The 20512-nt window shown below is 46.0% G+C and overlaps 1 protein-coding gene across 4 annotated transcripts in view; it reads left to right on the forward strand.

Annotated features, from left to right (window-relative positions):
• CALN1 (calneuron 1) overlaps window positions 1–20512 on the forward strand; it is a 137965-nt gene that overhangs the window by 9610 nt on the left and 107843 nt on the right. For 2 of the 4 annotated variants that reach the window (XR_008746153.1, XM_055797822.1), the window contains exon 2: window positions 12840–12960. Coding sequence is in view for 3 of the 4 variants with exons in the window: in XM_055797822.1 (XP_055653797.1) it covers window positions 12840–12960 (121 nt within the window). In the remaining variant the exon portion in view is untranslated. Of the gene's footprint in view, window positions 1–12835; window positions 12961–20512 lie in introns of all 4 variants that reach the window. The other 2 variants (XM_055797823.1, XM_027785388.2) reach the window with 1 other exon arrangement.

The following is a 20512-nucleotide window of genomic DNA, read 5'->3' on the forward strand; positions in this document are numbered from 1 at the left end:
GTAAGAGCTCCCAATGCCATTTTTTAACAAGGAATATTCCAGCTGGCTTCTTTGGGGGAGGGAGAGGGTCTTTGCACGTGCCCTTTCCCCGCTGGCATGCATGTGTGGCGGTGTGACTGTTTATTTCTGGAAAGGGTTGGTAGGGGAAGCTTCGTCTTTTCAGTTTTCAGAGTCTTTGTGGGTGCTCAGCGGTTTCCTCACGGTATGCGCTCTACCTGTAGATAGAGCCTCTCTGCACTGCACCTGTAGATAAATGCTCTGCCCTGGCTCTGGCAAGGGTTTTGCGTATCTCCAGGCAGAATGCCGATCGGGCAGTGAGGGATGGCGAGCGTGGGAGACCTGGGCCAAACCCTGCACCGGGTGAAACTTCTAGGTAGTGTCAGAACTGCAGGGGTCTCCGTGGGGAGGTCTCCATCCTGCAGGACCTGGCTTTGGCTCCTGTACTCTTCGGTAGTGTGTAGACCTCCTCTGATTCTTACAATACCTTCCCTTAACTTTTCAGTGGGGCAGGATCAGGCCAGGGCCCGATCCTGCAAACTGATGGATTTAATCAGTAAACAAAAAGACTTTGCATGCATCTCCCTGCTATTGAATCCCTGGGCAAAACTTGTCTTGCATAAAAACCCCAAAAAACAAAAATCCAGCCCCAAGCACTTAAAGAGAAATAGTTTGCACAAATGCTAATTTAAACAAAATCTCCTTCCTTTCCTGTCTGTCTGAGCTGCATGAGGAGACAGGGCTGTACCTCCTCTCTCCATACTCACACTCTCCCTGTCTTCATTATCATGCAGTTTTTGTCCAATCATAATGTGCTTGAGGATTATGCTGATGCAGCTTATTCCTACCATATCAAGATATATGGGTATGTATAAATGTAGATGGATATATAAACAACATTTTTGTGGCCACTTGTCCAGGCTTTCCTTCAACAGACTAAATCCCAGCCCAGTCTTGGTACATTTAAATGGCTGGTCCCATGCATCTCACACAGCCTCCAGAAAACCTTCCCCTGTAAGTTACAATGCAATGCAAGTCCTCTTGTTTTATTTTTCTTTAAATGACCTAATTTCTAAGCAAAATAATTGCTTGACCAATAGTGAGATGATAGTACTATGCATGTTTTATCTTCCAGAGTTATCATAAACTGAACAAAATATCCATTGAGAAACTACTTGTATTAGAAATACCAGCAAACATCATTTTAGTCGATTTGTGCACATATAACTTTATTGATTCAGCATGAAATATGGCAGGCAATTTATCAGGAGATGTAAAATGAAACAGGTGGTACCTTTTCAGAATATGTTGGGAATGTCAAATGGGTCTGAGAGCATTCATGTTAGCCAGGTAAACTGAAATGATTTTTTTATGAGTCCTGTAAACAATACCAAGTCAGTTTTATTCAGTTTTATACAGTCCACAGCTAAAGATATATTAGTTAGCTCAGCTGTTAACTGGGGGAACTGATACGGCTGGGTAGGCTTTAACTGTATTTTTAACCTGCGAATGTGGTTAGCGTTAAAAGTGTAAGCAAAAAACTAAAGTAAATACTGGGTATTATGCAATAGTACTTGGGCTATCATGGAAAGAGGGCAATAGAACCAAACTGTTTTATAGGTCTGCTTTTAATTAAATGCAGTCTACTTTGATAAAAGCACTGAAATGTGAAAATGCTTCTCAGAATAAAGACATTAAGCAGTGGTATTTAAAGCCACAGCGCAGGTTCAGTCTGTTGAACCTGAAGTCCATGGGCAGGACATGGAAAATGTATAGAAATTCAGTGGGTGGTTGTAAAACTGCCCTCTCATTCCTTGAACTTAACGTCTGCTTGTGGAGGCTTACTGGGCAAAACTGTATATACATTTTTACAGCATGATAAAAGAAAACCTTAAATATCTACACTGCATGCTGTCATTAAGTCTGTTCATAGCTGAAGCTTTCAGGCAGTATTTACCTCCCTTTTTCATACATTATCGAGCCATTTAACCCGGATGGTGGTTTCAGATGCATGCTGTTCGTTGCCTGTAGCCATACCCCACTGTGTTGGCATCTCTGCAGCTTCGGTGGGTACCTCCTGGGGTGCAGGCATTGCAAAGTGGGGTGCCGAGGCTGTCTCTGAACCCCCAGCTATGAACCGATGCCCAGCTGGGAGGAGCTTGCTGGAGTGGTTTGGGGCTCTCTGAGCTGTCCCTTTCCCTTACCCTCCTGTATTTCCATCATCATCATGCGTGTTTATTGAAGTTCTTCCTCATGGTGTCTGCAGAAGGGTTTTGGATATTTACAAATGCAGCAAGGGTCAAAATCTGGCTGCTTCACCTTTGAATAGGGCATAAGCAGATACTGGGTTTGCCTGCGGTCACTTAGTGTCCTGGAGGATGCTTGCGCGGGATGACACAGGTGACAGTGCAGTGGGCACGTGTGCGCAGAGAGAGCATCTGCCTGCAGATAGTTTCCTTAGGATCTTTTTATCCTGGCACGTTAAACAATAATGTGAGCAAGCCTAAGATGCTGGAAGGTTGTTCAGTCGAGGGGACGGCCGCCACTGATACCCTGCACAAATTCTAGTTTGGCTTAATTCCTTCCTAACCTAAATTCTCTTTGCATTTGTATTCACTTCCTGCCTGGGGCCTGATTCTGCAAACAGGTCAGTGGGGCAGAGCCTCACTGAAGTTAATGAGTTGCAGCAAGCTGGTGCCTGCACCGGGACTGATCCACTTTAATAAGGTTTTCTTCATTCTCCTCTGTTTGCAGGACCATAGCTGTTTGCATAGATACAACAATCATTTTGAAGGGTTACCCAATCCTTCAAAGCCTTAGGCAAACAGCTAAGTAAATAGCCCGGTGGCTTGGATGAGCACTGCTGATGCTTGCAACCTGTCCCAGTGAAGGTAACTGGAGTTTTGCCATTGCCTCCCATCATGGCAGTGCCCCCTTGCAGCTCCCCACCCCCAGGCAAGCGTGCCCCATGGGCATGCATTTGAAGACCCAGACATGTTTGTGTTGCTAATCGGCAGGCTTCTCAAAAGGGTTTGAGGACATATCTAGAGGCTACTAAGGATGTTACAGTGATGATCTATTTGTGTATTCATCCTTGATCTTAGATACTCTGCTCTGACCCCTTTTAAAAACTGCATTTAAGAAAAACGTCCTCTGTACACTAATTTTTTCTGCATATTGTTGACCTCTGCCAGGGCAGTGATTTCCCCATGGAGAGCTGTTGGCACATCAACTATTATGCAAATGAGATTCCAAATAGTTGATCATCCCTGCCAGGTATTAAGGTTGGGAGCAGCCAGCCCAAGAGCAAATCCCAGGAAAAACAAGAAAATGAAGTCTCCATAACTGTTTTCAATTATTCAGTCTCGCTGGTTCTCCTTATGTTTCAAGAAGAAACATGCAAATCTCTCTGGGTCTAGCTTGTTTACAGAGTGCTCGTGGGTTTAAAATACAGCCAGCATCAGATTTCTGTTGTACATTTCCTTCAAATAAATACTGAAATAAAAATAAGGATGCTGTAATTTGTGCCACCCCAAGAGCTAAGCGCTGTGCTCCAGCAGGAAATGATCATTTTGGTTTCTTGGAACAGCTTTACTATAATCTTCCAAAGACCAGTAGCTCACGGAGAAAGAAGCGCAGGCTTTCTCAAGGCAGCTCAGCTCTCTGATAGGATCTGGTTTCTTGTGAATTAAGGTCTTGGATGCTGGGGTGCGTCAGCATGTGCTCAGATCCTGCTGAGCCCAGGGAGTGCTTCAGCGCTCTGCGGCATCTGAGCTCCAGGGCTTACCCCTTGGAGGAGGTCCGTGCCTGCCCACCACTGTGCACGTAGAGGGGTCATGGCAGGTTTGGGATCTACCTATTTGTTCTTCTCATTAACAGCTAAATAGCGTAGTGTTGGGTGTTAAACAGCTGCTCTGGGTGGACAATGCGCTGTCCGGTGGATGCCCTGGCCACCTTCTGCAGTAGGGCTGCAAGTCCAGCGTCCAAGGGCAGCTGGTATTTCTGTTTTTTTGCATGAAGTGGTGCCATGAGCACAATGGTCTCTGAACCCTGGCTCACCATGGCCTGTTTCTAGCTTAATAGTAGTTAATAACTAGCCTGGTCATTCTGGAAACTTCTTATTGGGGCAGGTCATTTGGGTCTGCTGGCTCTCTCCCAGCAAGCAGACTTGGATCCTCTTTAAATCTGGATCCTCTTTCGAAGCTGGACCATAGTATGTGTATGAAGACACTTTCCCAAGAAAACTAACAGCCCTGAACGTTTGCAGTGGGCAAATCCTTGGAGTGTATCTTGGTTTGAATCTTATACTATGATTCACCTCAATTTATGTGAAAATTATTCCAGTGTTATGGTTACCCTTGCCTCTTTAATTACCTTCTGGCTCATTTATATATATTGATGGCTCCAATCCTCATAGCTCCTAGGGAACTTTCTGTAGGAACCGTCAGCTATTGTTTTTAAAAAATAACCCTCACCAGATGTCCAACAAACTCCTTTAAAGATGAGGCCTGGCATAAGTTGTATTTATTGGGAGTAATTAATTGCCCTGTTAAAAAAACTAAATGTTTTGGCATTTCATTAATAATAGATAATGAACCAACAGGCTATTTGTAGTGTGTTACTTTGTTAAATCTGCTTTAAAAATTGTCATTATTGATATATTTCATGTTTATAATTACTCATCTGTGACGCACTCGGTCTGTTATGAATAATCCATTGTATATTGTTTTCTTAAATAGGATGCTTGCTCAGTGTGCTGGGGGTGCCAGAAATCACTGCTAATAATGTCTTCATGTCTGATTTATGCCTGTGAAGTGAAGGCAACTGGACATGAGTAAATGAACAGAAGCACACTCAGAAAACTGTCCTCAAGACACTCTCAATAAGCAAACACTCAACAGTTGTGCGTGGAGGAGAAAAGAGTTCAACAGAACAGGGAAAGATGGGAAAGATGTTAGAAATGCATCACGGCGGGGGGGGGGGGGGGGGGGGGATGAAGATGCACAAGTGACATTTCCTTGCTGTTTTGACATTCCCTTCATCTCAGCTAAAAGCTCTGTGATACTTTTTCTGCTACTGCCAACAAGGACCTCGTTACCCTATGCCATCAGTTAGTTCAGTATTATCTTGTGTTCTCCTACTTAGAAAAAGATAAGATAAATGTTGCAGAAAAAGAAATATTTGAAGAACAAGGACTGTTGAGGGGGTTGGTGTAACGCTCTGAGCAGATGCAGATGATGGTACAAAGCCTCTCCTGCACCAGCAGGCAGCGATGTGTGCTCAGCTGAATGTGCTTGGTGTTGGCTTTGTGGTACCCCCATCTCCTGAGTGCTGGGGGAGCAGTTGCCTGCAGGGGCAGGGGGAGACCCCACTGCACCTTGCCAGGAGCCCCTGGGGGTAGGCACAGGGTGGTCATTGCTCCCCTTGGCAGTATTAAAGGGGCAGATTTGGAGGGAAAAAATGAAATGAAGGTGAGGTGGAAGGTGCCTGGGACAGTGCCGAGGGAGCTGCAGGTCTATCAGCTGCACGTGATCTCATCTCAGCACTGATGCTGCCCAGCCCCTCTGAGTGTCTTCACAGACTCCTGGTTTTTAAAGCCCAGGAGGAGTGTCAGAGCATCTAATCTAGAAAACAATATATCACAAGCCATCAGCTTTCACCCCGTTAACTCCAGCACTGAGCTCGGCAGCTCGTGCTTGGCTAAAGCGTGTCCTCCAGCAAGGCATCTGGTCTTGTCAGGGAGACAGGAACGTGTCACTTGTTCTGATAGTTTGTTCCAGTGGTTAATCACCTTCACCATTAAAAACTCTTGCTTAATTTCCAATTTGCATGTTTATAGCCTTCAGCTTCCCACCATAGAAGCCCTTTGCCTTGAGATTTTAGAGCTTTTTAGTAGCCTGCATTTTTTTCCTTTCATAAACTCTTCCCATGTTCTCAAACAGTCTTTTCATGGAAGCGCCTGGATGATGCACACCATGTGTCCTGTTGTCTTGTAGAGGAGCTGAAACCATAGGAGGGAACAGGAGGCTGGTGCATGCATGCAGCAGCCTTCCCAGAGATAAAAGATCTGTTTTCAAGTGGATTTTTTCATGTTTCCAGGTGAATTACTAGAGGGGAGAAGAGAAGAAGGTTCAGAGATTTTTGTTGTGTTGTTGGCTTTTCTTTTACTTTTTAATATCAGCTCAGAAGCTTTCAAAAACAACTGTAGTTTATATGAAGTTGGAAATTTTTAACTGACCCTGGCTAAACTCCACCCCCGCAGCAGCGGAAAGTGGCTCAGTGGCAGAAAGGGGAGGGCAGAAATATAGCTTGGGATTGCCGGCTGCGAAAGGCGAGGATGAGTTTGGGGGCTAAGAGGAGCTTGGGTGAATGGAGGAGATGCTGGTGAGTCAGTTGTGATGGTTCCTTAAAATTATGCAGGTTTAAGGCTGTTTGGGAGTGGAAAGGGTTTTTTATCCCCTTAGTGTGTGATGTGCTTGCCCTGGAGATACAGAGCTATTGAGTCATTGCAGTCCCCCCGGCAGTTTAAGCTGGGGATCAGCCGAGGCCATAGTTAAAAAATAACAAACAACTTTTGGGTTCAAAACTGTCCCACTGTGTTCTCACATGTTCAGCTTTCAGAAAGGAATTAGTATATTTTATACTTGACCTGGCATACTCAGCTCTTCCTTTCTGCCATGCAGAATTCAAAGGCAGCTGTGAAGCATCAGTTGTTTAGCAATGTGATGTATTTTAAAGTGACCTTCATCTTCTTTTTAATTTAAAATTTTCTGGAGAAGGTGGGGAAAAAAGCAGCACAAAACCATCTGAAGCTCCTATCACTTTGTAGTCCTCAAACCTGGAAGTTTGTTGCTCATGAAGTGCCTCTGTGGCACTACATCCACTAGGCTTGTCACTCAGATCTTGTTTTCTGCATTTCATAGGACTTTTTTCCCAGTTACATCTTTGAGTGCTCAAAATGGTCTAAAGTTTGTAAAGTCCTTTTACCCACTGATCACCATGGGGAACTTTATTACTAGTATCCCAACCCAGCATCCTACCAGGAAGGAGATCTCCGTTTTCTTGGTCATTGTCCGAAATATGGGGATATTTTCTTAAGGTTATGTCAATAAATAATCACTTTGAGCAGGAATGCCATGTATGGTGTGGTAAGGATGAGGGCAACATGTGGGTGTGGAGGGTCAGGGCAGAAAGTGGTCCCTGAGCACCACTTTTAGTCCGTACCTGTATGACCACCAACAAATGTGTAGCTGAATGAATCTCACATGCATGTGTGTACACTGAGGATTCAGGTCGCATGTTTGCAGTCCATATGGCCTTGTAAAAGGTATAATCTGGATGGATTAATTTGCTGAAAATATCATGTGTGTCAGTGCTGGGTCTGGCTTCTGATAAGTAGCCCTCTTCCCAGAAAGTCGGAGCACTCCTGTTTTCCAGAAGTAAAAGAAAAACTCTCAGAGGAAGCTTTAGGGCTCACTTGCACTCACAGCCCAATGACTTTGCATTACAGTCTGAGGAAATTTGGCTTCAGGAAATGGTCCGGTGTGTTTACTGCTCTGTGCAGGCTGCAGCAGGGGACTGGGAGCAGGGAGGCTCTTGTCTTTCCCTTCCTGCAATAGATCTGCTTATATATAGCCCAAATGCACCTTTCCATGTGTTTTGGGGGATTTGGCTATATTGGTATCAATAGTCAGAAAACACAAACTTCCTCAAAGATTTTCCTGTCTGGGAGGGGCTATTTTAGGGCTTTCTTTTAAGGCTGCTTATCCACCAGCACTGATTTTTCTCAGCCCCAAGGCGCCCTTCCAAGACCCACTTACGTTGGTTTTGTAGCTACAGAAAGAGCCATCTGCCTAAGCACACTCCCATTCCTGTGTCTTTTTACGCACCTGAGCTGAGATTGATTAAACGAGGCTCCTGTATTTTATTGCAGCAGCTTAAATCTTCACACCTCATTACAGAGCCCTGAATGTGCTCCCCTTCATCTCAGAGCTGCTCCTGATGCCAAAATGAGACTCTTTGGGCCCTTCAGACTTCCCTTTGATGCTTGGGCTCATACTGCATTTGAGATGCCAAGCTTTTGCACAAAATAAATTTAAAAAAAGATCTTTAAAGCTATTGTTAGCAACAGGGAATGCAGGTGATAAGCGACAAAGTGACTTAGTGCTCTTCCTAGCAGCAGGATTTTCCCAAAGCCACATGTCTGCAACAAAACACTTGACTTGTCTCCCCTTAACTCTACCGACTGCAAACGCAGAGATGGGGATTTAGTCCAGCTCAGTCACTCCCATGCCAGAGAGCACGAGCTAACCACGACCCTCAGCTGTTCCTGCCTCCCTGGGAGAGAGGGCAGGGACTAGTGCATGGACAGCGATGAAAGGAAAATGTACCAGAATAGCAATGAAGACTCTTGGGAAAGTTGGTTGTGTCCCCTGACTGATGCGTCATGGCCAGAGTGTGGAGGATCAAATAGCCCAGGAATTTCCCAGGTGATATTCAGGGTCTATTTGCTCTGCTCTTCCCTTTGGATCGAGCTAGATATTACACAGCCTACCTGAAAAGATAATGGGAATTGTTCAGCTCTGGGGAAAAAGAGATAATTTTTTCAGAAGTTGTTGCTCTTATTTGTCTTAGATGTTGTAAAGTTGCTCTGCCCAGGGACAAGCATCTTTAACACCATTACTTCATTTGATGAATTTTTAAAGGGTTTTAGAGTGAGCTGGGGGACTTTACAGCTACTGTTCCAGTTTCCTTACCATCTGGTTGCTTTATGGATTTTTCTATGTTTTCCTGTATTTTTTTAGCCGAGTTTCCTAAGAAAATGAATCTTACGCTGTTGTACTGCATGTGTGTGCTTTTCCACCCATGTATGTGTGTTTTCCCCCATTATCAGCTTGAACCCTCCACTCAGCCCCAGCCAGATCTGTGGGAGAGATGGACATCTCAATTTTACCGTCTCCCCATGTTCCCCCGCCAGCATCGTTTCTGCCTGGTCTGTGGGGCGCCTGTGGGGTGGTAGCTGCGGGGCTGGTCAGCATCCAGGGCAGGGACCTGTTAGCCCAGGTCACATACAACCTGCTGGGCAGCAGCCAAATTACAGCTGAGTAGAGAAGGGCAATACACGGTATAGGTGTAACAGCCAGGCGGTGCGGATGATGTTGTTTGTTATGTGCCTGAGGCTGTAAAACCAGGATCAACTTCTGGGCATTATTTTGTGTGGCACGTAGGAGAAAGGTTAGCAAGAAAGCTTTTCCAAATTGGTAACTACCAAGGGAGATCCTGGATCAATGCATATTGATCCTGATTCTATCTTCTTGACTGATATTTAAGCTAAACCTTCCAGTTTAATAGTCATGTGGATTTTCAATTGGGTCTGCAAGCCTTTTTAGAAAACATATCACAAGAGCTGGTGAAGAATGCAAACCAGAGTGAGTGTAGACATGTGAGCATCGTGTAACTGCCTTTTTTTCCTGACGGGAAATTGCTTACGAACATCTTATAAATTCCACAAATGTGGTTGTGCTGAAAGGAAAGAGCCAGGCTGGCAGTGCTGCTGCCGGGCGTTACGGGGGATGTAACCTGCTGGTGAGCTTGGCACAGAGACTGAAACCTTGGCAAGGTACCATGGTAACATTTCCATATACATGTTTATGGGTTCTTTGAGGGCTTTTTGGTTAAATGTCAATGTTTTCATGATATTATTCAAGGAGATTTCATTGCTCCAAAATCCCACTATGCCTTTGAAAACTGCTTTCAGTTTGCATGTTGCTCAGTAGAAAATGTGTCTGTCTCAACTGCTCAGAGATGGAGAGCAAAGCTCACTGCATAGCTGCCTGTTCGGAGGCTTGTTGTATAGCTCTGTAAAATGGGGCAAGACCAGGGCATCTTCCCCATTCCCACCTGGAGGAGGCAGGTGCACATCGCTGCAAATTGAACACAATGAAGGGACAGAAAGCTGTCGGCACCCTGTGCTCTGGCACCAGCACCTGCTGCTGAGCGAATGCCTGGGCAGAGCATCACCATGGTGTGGGATGGAGCCCATCAGCACTGGTTCACTTAGGATTTGAGTTTACCCAGGGGCTCAGCTGCTACTGGATGGAGCAGCCACAAGCAAGCTTAAGGTTACTGTGTTTCTAACACAGACATTTTGGCTAAATTAAAAATGAGCCTGGACTGATCTTTTTCCCAGACAGGCATCAGGCACCTAAGTATTTCGATTAAGCTCTTATATACGTTTCAACATAGGGTACTTTGCAAAGGGTACTTTGCAAAGTGTGGTGCTTTTCTTTATGAACTCACCTACATGCCACACCTTGCAATGACCATTTTTGCCATTTTCTGCCCCTCGTGCAGGCTCGGTTTTGAAAGCAGACTCCCGTCTGCAGGATGCTGAGCGCTCCTGAAGCGTGGCTGCACATCCTTGTTTGGACATCTGGTGCTGGAGCTGCTGCTGGTCTGGTTTTGAGCATCTCTTCTTAGGAGGGAGGCTGAGAGCTGCTGAATTCCAGAAGCTCTGCATGGTTTCCATTGAATAATATTGCAGTTAAAAAAAATTAAAAAAAAAAAAGAATATATATACACCCAGGAAGTATAATTTAATCCAGGATCTCTCACTGTAGGATATTATGGATGCCCCCCCCCCCCCCCCCCCCCAATACTGAAATGCATTACAGGATCACAGGTAGGAGCTGATTTTAAGCACTTCAGCCCACAGGGAAGATGCATTGTCCTTTTTTTTTTTTAAATGATTGTATAAATGAAGGCACAGAAAACAATTTCAGAAATGTTTTAGTCCACCTAAATCCACAGCTTGCAGCTACTCCGACCGTGGGTGAGCTCAGGGAGTGTGAGGGCTGAGCTGCCTTCGCCCAGGAGCCGGGGCAGGTGGGTGCTGGCATCAGCCCCCAGCCCCATGGGCTCATCGCATGCTGCATGTGCAGTGCAAGCTCACCCTGCAGCTCTGCCTGGGCTGCTGCAGGTGTTAGATTTAAATCTCTTTAATTTGACAGGGTTTTGAAAATCAGTGTAATTGCTTTTACATTGGGCCTGTGATTATTGAGAGAAAACACGGATTGACTGCTGCCTGAATACTTTGTGATGGGACTGGAAGCTAATGAGGATGGTGCAAAGGGCTGGACGTGTCTCTCCAGCCCTGCTTGTTGGGACCCAGAGCGGTACCAAACCTGGCATCGCCTGGGTGTCTCCCTGTGGGTAGGTAAAATTCCCGTCTTAGAGCAGAGCAATATGTCAGAGTGAGCAATATATCAGAATGAAATACATTAATTGGCAAGTGGTGGGAAATTACAGATATGCTTAATGAAAAAGAAAACCTTGTTTACAATTTCTAATGTGCTGCTGAAGAAACTGGCTCCCAAATAAAAATACTTAAAATTATGGTTAGGATTTATTTACATAATTACTGCGAGAGAAATTCTAGGTACATGCTAAGCAGTGCAAGAGAAACCTCATGGCTGTTCTTTGCTTTCCTGTGTCTCGAGGTTAGTTTGCTCTTGGTGAGTCTATCAAAGCTTTTACTAACTCAGTGAGGCAAGAAGGCATTTGTTATAAAATTAATGTATATATAGGTATATATATATTTGTTTTATTGACTGTGGTAGGAACATATGGCTGAGTAAGAGCCAGATCATCCTTGTAATTGTAGTGTTGGCTGGAGAACGATTCAGTAGGTGGCACTTATCTCTGTATGGCAAAGCAAGCTGATGTCCCAGCGTGAAGGTAGTGAGAGTGCCCTTGGAGTTTGTTTCCAAGGGTCTGTGTCCCCCCACTGGTGCGAGGGAAATCTGCCAACGTTGCCATATAAATTTGTATTAATGGTCCGTTCCAAACCATACCACCCAGGGTGTCCTGGCCATCTTCCAACGCCTGTGGAGACCCTGGGCCGGATCCTCGGCTGATGTCTGGGTGGCTCTGCTGATTTATATCTGCTGAAAACGTACAGTGTAAAATGGAATACGCCCATGATGGGGCTGTGCTGATTGAAACCAGCCAAGGGTATGACAAATCTTCCTCTTAATATTTCAATTGACTTTGGCAAACTTGCCTCTTTCTTGTGTATCCTAAATCAATGTGTAAGTGCTGCTGACAGTAATTTCCACTTTTGTCTGTGCAGATGGCTGCCCTTCACTAGGCTGCGGTGTTTATACCTGCTAAGTTTGCAAACACTTTTCTGCTACAGCCTCCCATTGAGCAGTATTTTTCTTAGCTGTCATAGTTGGTGAGATGAAAATGTTCTTTGTTGGGCCGTGCTGGAATGTGAATTTTCTTCTTTCAGCGAGGGCCACCGAAGTCTGGAGCCGAGGCATCGGTGTGACGTGCATGTTGCTCAGTGCAGATGCTCTGGGCCGCGGGTCTGAACCACCTTTGAGGTCGAGATGCTCCAGAGCAGGGCCTGAGAGATGGCATCCAGACTGTTGCATGGCTTTGAAAGCCACGCTGCTGGATGCTATGACTTTTTAATTGCATGTCAGTGACCCCTATGCGCTATATAATTACTATGAAATAACAAACCTCTAGGCTGAAAGCTACAGTATGAGTTCTAGAGACTCCTATTATCCTAAGGCACTGCTGCTCTGTCTCTGCTAGCTCTTGTGCGGCATAAAGAAAAAGCTGCTGCTTTTTTGTTTGTTTCTTTAGCTCATGTCTTAGACACTAAATATAATCTGCTATCCATCAGTCATGCACCCAGCTCCAGTGCGCGTCCCTGGTGTAGGGTGCTTTCGTCTAGCTACTCTTTCAAGGCAAGCTATTGTACTGTTCAAGTAAAGCAAAACCAAATAATTAAAATTACCTTTTCTCTTCCCTTTTCTCTTGTGCCCAGGGAGAAGATGCCATTCCACCATGTAACAGCTGGCTTGTTGTACAAAGGCAACTACCTGAACCGCTCACTCTCCGCTGGCAGCGACAGTGAACAGCTAGCGAATATCTCGGTGGAGGAACTGGATGGTGAGCGATGTCATTCTGGTTTTCCAAAGGGGGCTGGGAATGGGGAAAGGCTTTTTTTCACCTTTGCTGTAGCGTTGTCATGCAATAACCAGAGGTATTCTCCTCGTGAAGCGAGGAGCAAATGGCAGGTCAGAAGTGAGATGGCTCAGAAGATCGGGGACAAAGAAAAGGTCCCTGACCAAGGTTATGTTGAGAGCTGTAGATTGATTTTAGCCTCAGATGTTGTCCTTCTGCCTAGAAATAAGGCAGCTTTTTGAAAGAGTAAGGCTACTTTTTATGGGTAAAACTTAGCAAGAGAAAAAGTTAGGCTAATATCTTTTTATAAAGGAGTCTTTAGCCCTTCCTGGGAACCTGCAGAGCTGAAACTTGTCATCCTAGGAAGTCTTCTCATTTGCTTTGTGGCCTTTCAAATGTGGGGCTTCTCTCTGTGTCTCAATATAACAAGATGCACGGAGGTTGCTTGTGACTTAAGAAGCCAGAAAGAGCTTTAAAACTCCCTTTTCCAGGTCAGCGATTGAGAGCACAGACCGGCCTCAGGCTGGCAAAGGCTATCAGGAAGGTTGTCCGCATCTGCTGCCTGCAGGATCCCATAATTTCCTCCCTAGAAGCTGGTTGCTGCTAATCCCTTCTGCCCTGCAGACAGGATGTGAGGCCAGGTAGCCTCCCAGTCTGGTTCGTGGTGGGAAGGTCTCTTTCACGGGCAATTTGTGGCTCACCAGGGTCATTTCTAAGCAAAAGTTAATATTGTTGACAGCTGGTCTTTGAGGGCTGTGGAAAAAATTGAAGCTCTTGGTTTGCTTCCCAGTGGACATTTGGTACAAGCCATGATCATAATCAGTAGTCTCAATGGAGAACTTGATGAGGAAGCAAGCAAGGGAACGGTGCAAGGTGGAAATGGTCCTTCCAGGACAGATTGGAGATGTTTTGGCAAAACAGAAGGCCAACATTTCTGCTCACCCTCCCCCTTTTCACCTGTGCTTCGGTAAATCAGACTTTGGATTTAGTTTTGCAAGCCTTGCGTTATCTTAAGTAGAAGCAGTGTTTTCTGAGTATTTGTAACTGCTTCTCTTCTTCCTAATGAATATGTGGTGAAAGCAGCTCGGGTGAGAGATGCAACACAAGAAACCACTTTCAGTGCAGCTTAGCTGAGAGCCCAGGAACTTGAGGCCTGCAGAGGCACCTTCTGGGCTCTTCTTCTGAGTTACAGGAGCTTCACTTGAAGATTCAAATTGGTGAGCAGAACTGGCTTAGCTTCTGTGCATCCTCTAGATGCAAGTTATGTTGCAAGGTAAAGCTTAGCTGTTGTCCCTATTCAGGACGGCAGGGGTTGGCTGAGCAGAGAGGAAGAAGTTGGATGAGGTCTTGAGGTTTGTTTCAAATGCAGAGAACACGGGTTTTTCTGCTATGCCTACCCTGATTAGAGCATGTCTGCTGTAATTGCCTTTGAGATTTGCAGATAATTGTCAAGAGCTGATTCAAGTGGCATCAGGGCTGCAACCTACTGTCAGGGCCATCCCATTACACAAGGGAAACTTGTCCTTGATTTGTTCCCCTGCTGTTTGCATGGAAATAGTCTGTGGCTGGACATGGGCAGGAAGCCCAGCCTCATTTCCATCCTTCACATGCCTCCCTGCTGCCAGCCCTAGCCACGCTTGGGCAGTCTGTGGGTTTGGTGAGCCCTCTCGGCATCTCTTTCCCACCGGTGGCTCTGGGGTGGGAGCACCAGCTGTGGGAGGCAGCAGAGCACAGCCCCATGGCCAGACCTGCCTGCCCCATGAGAAACCAGCACTGGAGAGACTGTGGAACGTCTCCATTAATTAACAACAAATGAAGTGAATTAGGTGTAGAGGAGCCGTCTTTTGAGAAGGCAGTAGCCGAGTCGCTGCTAATGCAAGCGCTGCATCCATTTAATGTGGTCGGTGCTCCATTATGACTGTGCTATTGAATTGGAGAGCAGCAAAGTTCATTCATCTCTGTTCCCAAAGAGTATCCCCTCGTTCTTCAGAACGCTCAGGACTCATTAACTAGTCATCCATTTATTCTCTGGCTGCTAAGCACAGGCTTCTTGTTAGGATTTAGTTATATATTTTCTGACAGCCTTTTTCTTTACAAACACCTATTTTTTGAGGTCTTTGCATCTTTGCCATGCAGATATGCCCCAGTTCTTAGCCTAGCAGAGGTCAACCTCAGGCCATTTTTTCCCACCTGCAAACACGGGAGTGGTACCAAATTGATTCTGGCTAAAGCCAGAACAGCGTAAGAAGCTGGAGATACTTTTCTGTGTGCCAGCTACCAGAGTACAGCCTAGCCACTGGAAATTATATATGTATTATTAGGTCAGCAGTCACCGTCTTACTGTGTTTTGTCACTAATACAAGATCAGTGCCTGGGTACACTGGTAGCTGGTGAAGGAACCACTGTTCACTGCCCAAACCCAAAACAGAAATAGCCTTTCTCTGTTTAAGCATAAACTATCTCAGGGTGAGTAACAAAATGTTCTTCCTTGAGAAGTTAATGTCAGTGTATGGGAGCTTTGTGGATATATCAAGCTGTGATAGCTTGATGCCAATAACATATTTGCATTTAATCTTGCAGGCTGGGAAAGAAATGGCAAATTCGTCTTGGTTTCTTTTTCAATGAGATTTTGGTCCCAAGGGAGTTCCAGGCTATTGAGGAATTCCAGTCACACATATTAAATTATTAAAGGTTTGAAGCTGAGGAAGTCGGTGGGAATTTCCTATAATGCTCCTCTGCGCTTAAGGCTCCAACAAGTGCCTGATCTATCAGGTTTTTTCCAGCAGTATTTTTTTTTTTTCCCCACGTCTAGCATTTCATGTCTCAGCACCATTCACTTTGGGAAGGGTTTCTGCAAATGAGGACTCTGGGATGCTGCAGGGCGAAGGAGCTGTGTAGCCTGTCTGGAAAGCAGCATGCCTCCCCCTGCACATCCCTGCAGTGAATACTGACCAATACTCTGTGTTTGCAGCCTGTGGGTGATGGGTGAAGGATAATATAGAGATCAGGACATGAAAAATATTTCTGATTTCATGTAAGGGGGAAGTCCAGAATATCTGAGCACCGTTCAGAGCACTGTGCTTAGGGTGCTGCTCTGCCTCATCTCCGACCGCTTCTTTTTCTCCGAGGAAAACTTTTCTGACTTGCATCAGCCATCTGTCAACTTTAACTCCGCTCAGTCTTTTTCCATCCTGCTTTAAATACTATGCTGGCAGCAAGGAAAGAGGCTGGAGAGATAGCAGGTCACTCTGCTGATGGCTTGTCTATTCCTAGCAGCGGTGTTTGCTATTTGCAGTTCTGTAGTAGCGCGAGGGTTTTTAGAAGCTGTCACCGTCACAAAGGGAATTAACTTGCAGAAAGCTATATTAGGCGATACTTAACTTCGTAACATCAAGTAAATGTCGAAGTTGGAAGTGGCAGGCCATCCATAACCTGTCTCTTAGGGACCGCGAAGTACGGTGGGGTCTTGGATAGATGTTATTGCCATATGCTTAGTGGTTTCTATGCATGAAATTATAAATTAAGGCAGGGAGGAACTGTTTTACATATAGATTTTCTGGCTATTGTTGGTTGACATAAAATTGTGGCACAGTTTGTGCATACTCTCTGGTTTCCACATCCCTTTTAAAACCAGATTTTGTCTTCACATTACGAACTGCTAGGGAGTATTTTTAATAAAAAATGGTGGATGGAAATAATCATGTCAAGCTTGAGTCATCCACCTCCATAGGCACTATCTAAAGGGTATTGTCAGGAGGTAAAAACATTTCCATAGTAGGAATCTGACAAATTTCACCTGAAGGGAGGCACATGCATTCTAAGTAGGATTTGCAAAAAAGTGTCTGTGAAATGCATGCTAGTCAGTGCTTAGCAGAGAAAACCCAAATGTGAACCACAGCAGCAGCTATTTGTCCAGAAAGACATTACGATAAATCCTTACCTGACCCAGATTCCTTTGAAATCGGCAGTGCCTGTGCAGGAGGAAATGTTGCTGCATGGCAGCAGGACAGCTATTGGCATCTGGTGGCTTAGGCCATGTAGCCCCTGCCCCAGTGGGGTCTGTGCTATCTACAAGGCTTTTTCTAGGCTGGGAGATTATTTTTTTTTGTGTGTGTGTGTTGTAGACATCAAACTGGTCGGCTTGATGCAGTCCTTAAGGTTGAGACCCAGAGTGGAAAGGCCAGTGCATGATTTTGCCTGCCTAAACTGGAGATGTCAGCAGAGCAACGCATAAAATGGGGGGCAAAGCTGCTGGCTGCGGGAGCTTGGGGTGCAATAGCCTTCAAAGAAGGAATCTGGGGGCTTCCCTCACCAGGGGACTTTTCTGTTGTTGGAGATTATACATGACATTGCAGGACATGCTTTACCTGCTTCTTCTCAGCAACTTCCCTTCTGTCACCTGCAGAAGCTCTTAACTGGGTCACTCTTCCCTGGGCTCCTGTGTAAAAGTCAACCATGAGCGGCTTCAGGGTAGACTGGGAAACAGCTCTTGGAATAATTTAAAGGGCATGGTTAAATGATGCCCCATATGGATTTTAAATTAACAGTTGCCTCCCGCATGCCAATAATGCAGGCAGTGAGGCAGTGCCAAATGGCTTAAGGTGTGTTGGGGCTGGTTCTGGAGTCCCAGCAGCACGAGTGGTCAGTCATGGGGTTGGGGGTATGCTGGGTCCCTGCTGGGACACACACCGGGGAAATAATCCCACATTACATACACCGCCATGCCATCCTAGCCCTCCTGTGAAAATAAGGCCCAAATCAGGAGTGTTTACCCTCTTGTGCATGTCTAATATGATGGTCCTTAGATGTTGTAAGTCCTGGGAAGGGAGGGACCGTGATGCTGCAGAGCACTGTCACTGTGCAGTCTCATTTTGGGGGGTGTTATTTAACAGCAACCCTTGCGAGCCATGAGGACTGTGGCTGATCCAGATCCTAGTTCAGTCCTGAATTACCAGAAAGGCTTGATAAACAGTTCCTTGCTTGCTGGAGAGTCGGGGCTACTGTGTGACTGCTCGTATCTCTCTCCAGGTGTTGATTTTTCTCTGGGTCTGCTTGTTTGCTAGCAGAGATTTTAATGCCGCTGATGGGTGCAGAAGGTAAAGGGGCAAGCAGATTCCCTCCGGCCTCAACAGCCAGCTGGCTGTGCTGTGTCGGTGGCTGAGACTGATTATCTTTGGTGTCCCAGGTGAGATCAAACGGTGTTTTGGAGAAGCAATGTGCTCGAGGAGGGAAACCCAGGGGGGAGAGTCATTAGTCACTTGACTGACTCATGTAGCAGCAACAGGCTGAGTCTGCTCTGTTCGGCTTTTTGTCCATGGGAAGATAAAAGCACTTGGAAAAGTAGAAAGAGAATCAAGGAAGAAAGAGCATTCTGCTGGTGAGGAAGGAGTTGCAAGCATGTTCCCCTGGGATATGAGACGTAGCAAGAGGGAGCGTGCAGTGGGTACGGCCACCCCGGGATGCTCCGCGCGTGGGTTGGTGCATGGGTCTCCAAGTCCATGCTTCAGTGTAAGCACTGCGAGCAGCCTGTTAATGAAGTGGATGAAACTGTATAAAGCTCATTTTCCCTCTTGCAGAGTTCTTTTTAAAGAGAGGTTTATCCACAGTGTCTCTGCTGTGAGTGATCATGGCTGGACATTGAATAATTTATGTCTTATATTGGGCTTTAATGGTGTTTCATGTCTCTGAATACAAAACTGTGGCATCACTGTGCAGATTCTTCTGTGGACAGACGCAGCTGTATCTCTCACTTCTGCTGTGCTCCTTCTGCTATTTTTCCAGTTGCATATTTTAATTACGGTGTGGGTTTCCTTGGGACTCGGTAGTTTCGAGTATGAAGTAGCCTTCATTTAAAAATCATAAAAAACAGCGCAGTACTAATGTTCTGCAGAGTGCGACTTTATCACAAGGTGCACGTTTGCTCCAGAAAGTGTGTGTCCAGTGGAGGAGCGGAGTTGCTGATGGAGAAATTGTGGCTACCTGTCCCAGGCTGCGTGCTGGCTTAGCCCTGATGAGGTACAAGGGAGTTCACCCAGGGAGAGATTGATAATTATAATTCACTGTGGTCTGCCCCAGCCTCATTAGCATTCTCTATATGTCAGCACCGGCTGGAGCAGCTGGCAGATGCAAGGTCCCTGCCCCGCTGCCGTGCATCTGGGAGGGCTCAGCTCCCCTGCGCTGGATTTGGGAAGCCTTGCCCAGAGCAGCAGCGAGGTCCTGTGTGCCGCAGACAAACAGATGTCCATCCATCCAGCCGAGCTTTTGCTCTTGGCCTCCAAGGAAAGCTGTTTTTTTCACTGGAATTAGTGGTACTTTCCACCCCAAAAAAACAATGATGTTTGGACACCCAAAGTGGCTGAGCACAGGGAGGACTGGCTCCTCCGATTTCACCAGAGAAGAAGACCATGTGTTGAGGGGTTTGGCTGCTGAGTTGCCTTAGGGGTCATTGAGGCTTGAAGATCAGCACTGGGTTTCCTCCAGCACTAGAGACCCTCAGCAGAAAGGCGGCAGAAAGCTATGGACTGGGGGATCAACCCCAAAACAGCCAGTATTTCCACCCTCCGACACTTTACAGCCCAAGCCCTACACAAGGCGCCAGTACTTTGGCAGGTTGATCCCTAGGGAGACAAACATTTTGGGGGCTACAGCCTTGGGAAGGGCTTGGAGACGCTCTGTTCCCTCTATGCAACACCCCCTCTGCCAAGGGGGGATGTGTCACCTGTACTCCCTGCCCCCAAAATACAAGAACAGACATCAGCATCATCTCTGAGGAAAGAGTCCTTACAGCAAAAGAGTATAAATAAAATGAGATTGGCTGCCAACAAATTAGAATTACAGGGACACCATCTGGACAACAATTAAAGAGATTGTTTGAACTCCAGCAATGCTGACATAGTTATAGGAGTTGGCTGGCACAAGCACGTTACTAGTGGTGGATATGGAGATATCCTTGGTCAGAGGCTTGAGGGCTTCTGGCATATTGCAGTGGAGAAGGAACCTCTTCAAACTGGAAGAAGATGGTTTTGGGGAGAGGGATGTAGACTGTGTCTTCATCCAGCTCCTTCTAAATCTGCCGGTTTTGTCTCTCACTGCAGAGATAGATGCTGCCGAGGCTTCGGTGCTCCCTGACATGCTGTGAGTCGCGCCAGGCTGATGCTCCTTGCAGCCGTTACGGATGCTGCCCATTCACTCCTGAGCCCGGCTCTCTAACTTGCTGCCTGCGTCGCCTCAGGCCATGGGAATGGAGCAAATTCAGATCAAGAGCTAAACATGCTTTAAAAGGCATTTAAATCTTGCTGTGACACATTTATACAAATTTTAATACGGATTTTTAATTTTTTATGCAAGCTTCTAAGCTGGATCATTAATTTTACAAGTTCCTTCAATCCCTTGCCTTAAACCCCCAGCATTAGCAAGTTACTCCTATTCTGCTAAGTGTTTCTGTGTGGACTCAGGGGTCTCATCCTTACCTACTACCTTGTTCTGCAAATGTCCCCCTAGGCAGTGACAATCAGCTGTGCATGGGAGGTCGGGGGCC

Source organism: Falco peregrinus, chromosome 2, assembly GCF_023634155.1.
Source record: "Falco peregrinus isolate bFalPer1 chromosome 2, bFalPer1.pri, whole genome shotgun sequence".
Lineage (NCBI taxonomy): Eukaryota > Metazoa > Chordata > Aves > Falconiformes > Falconidae > Falco > Falco peregrinus.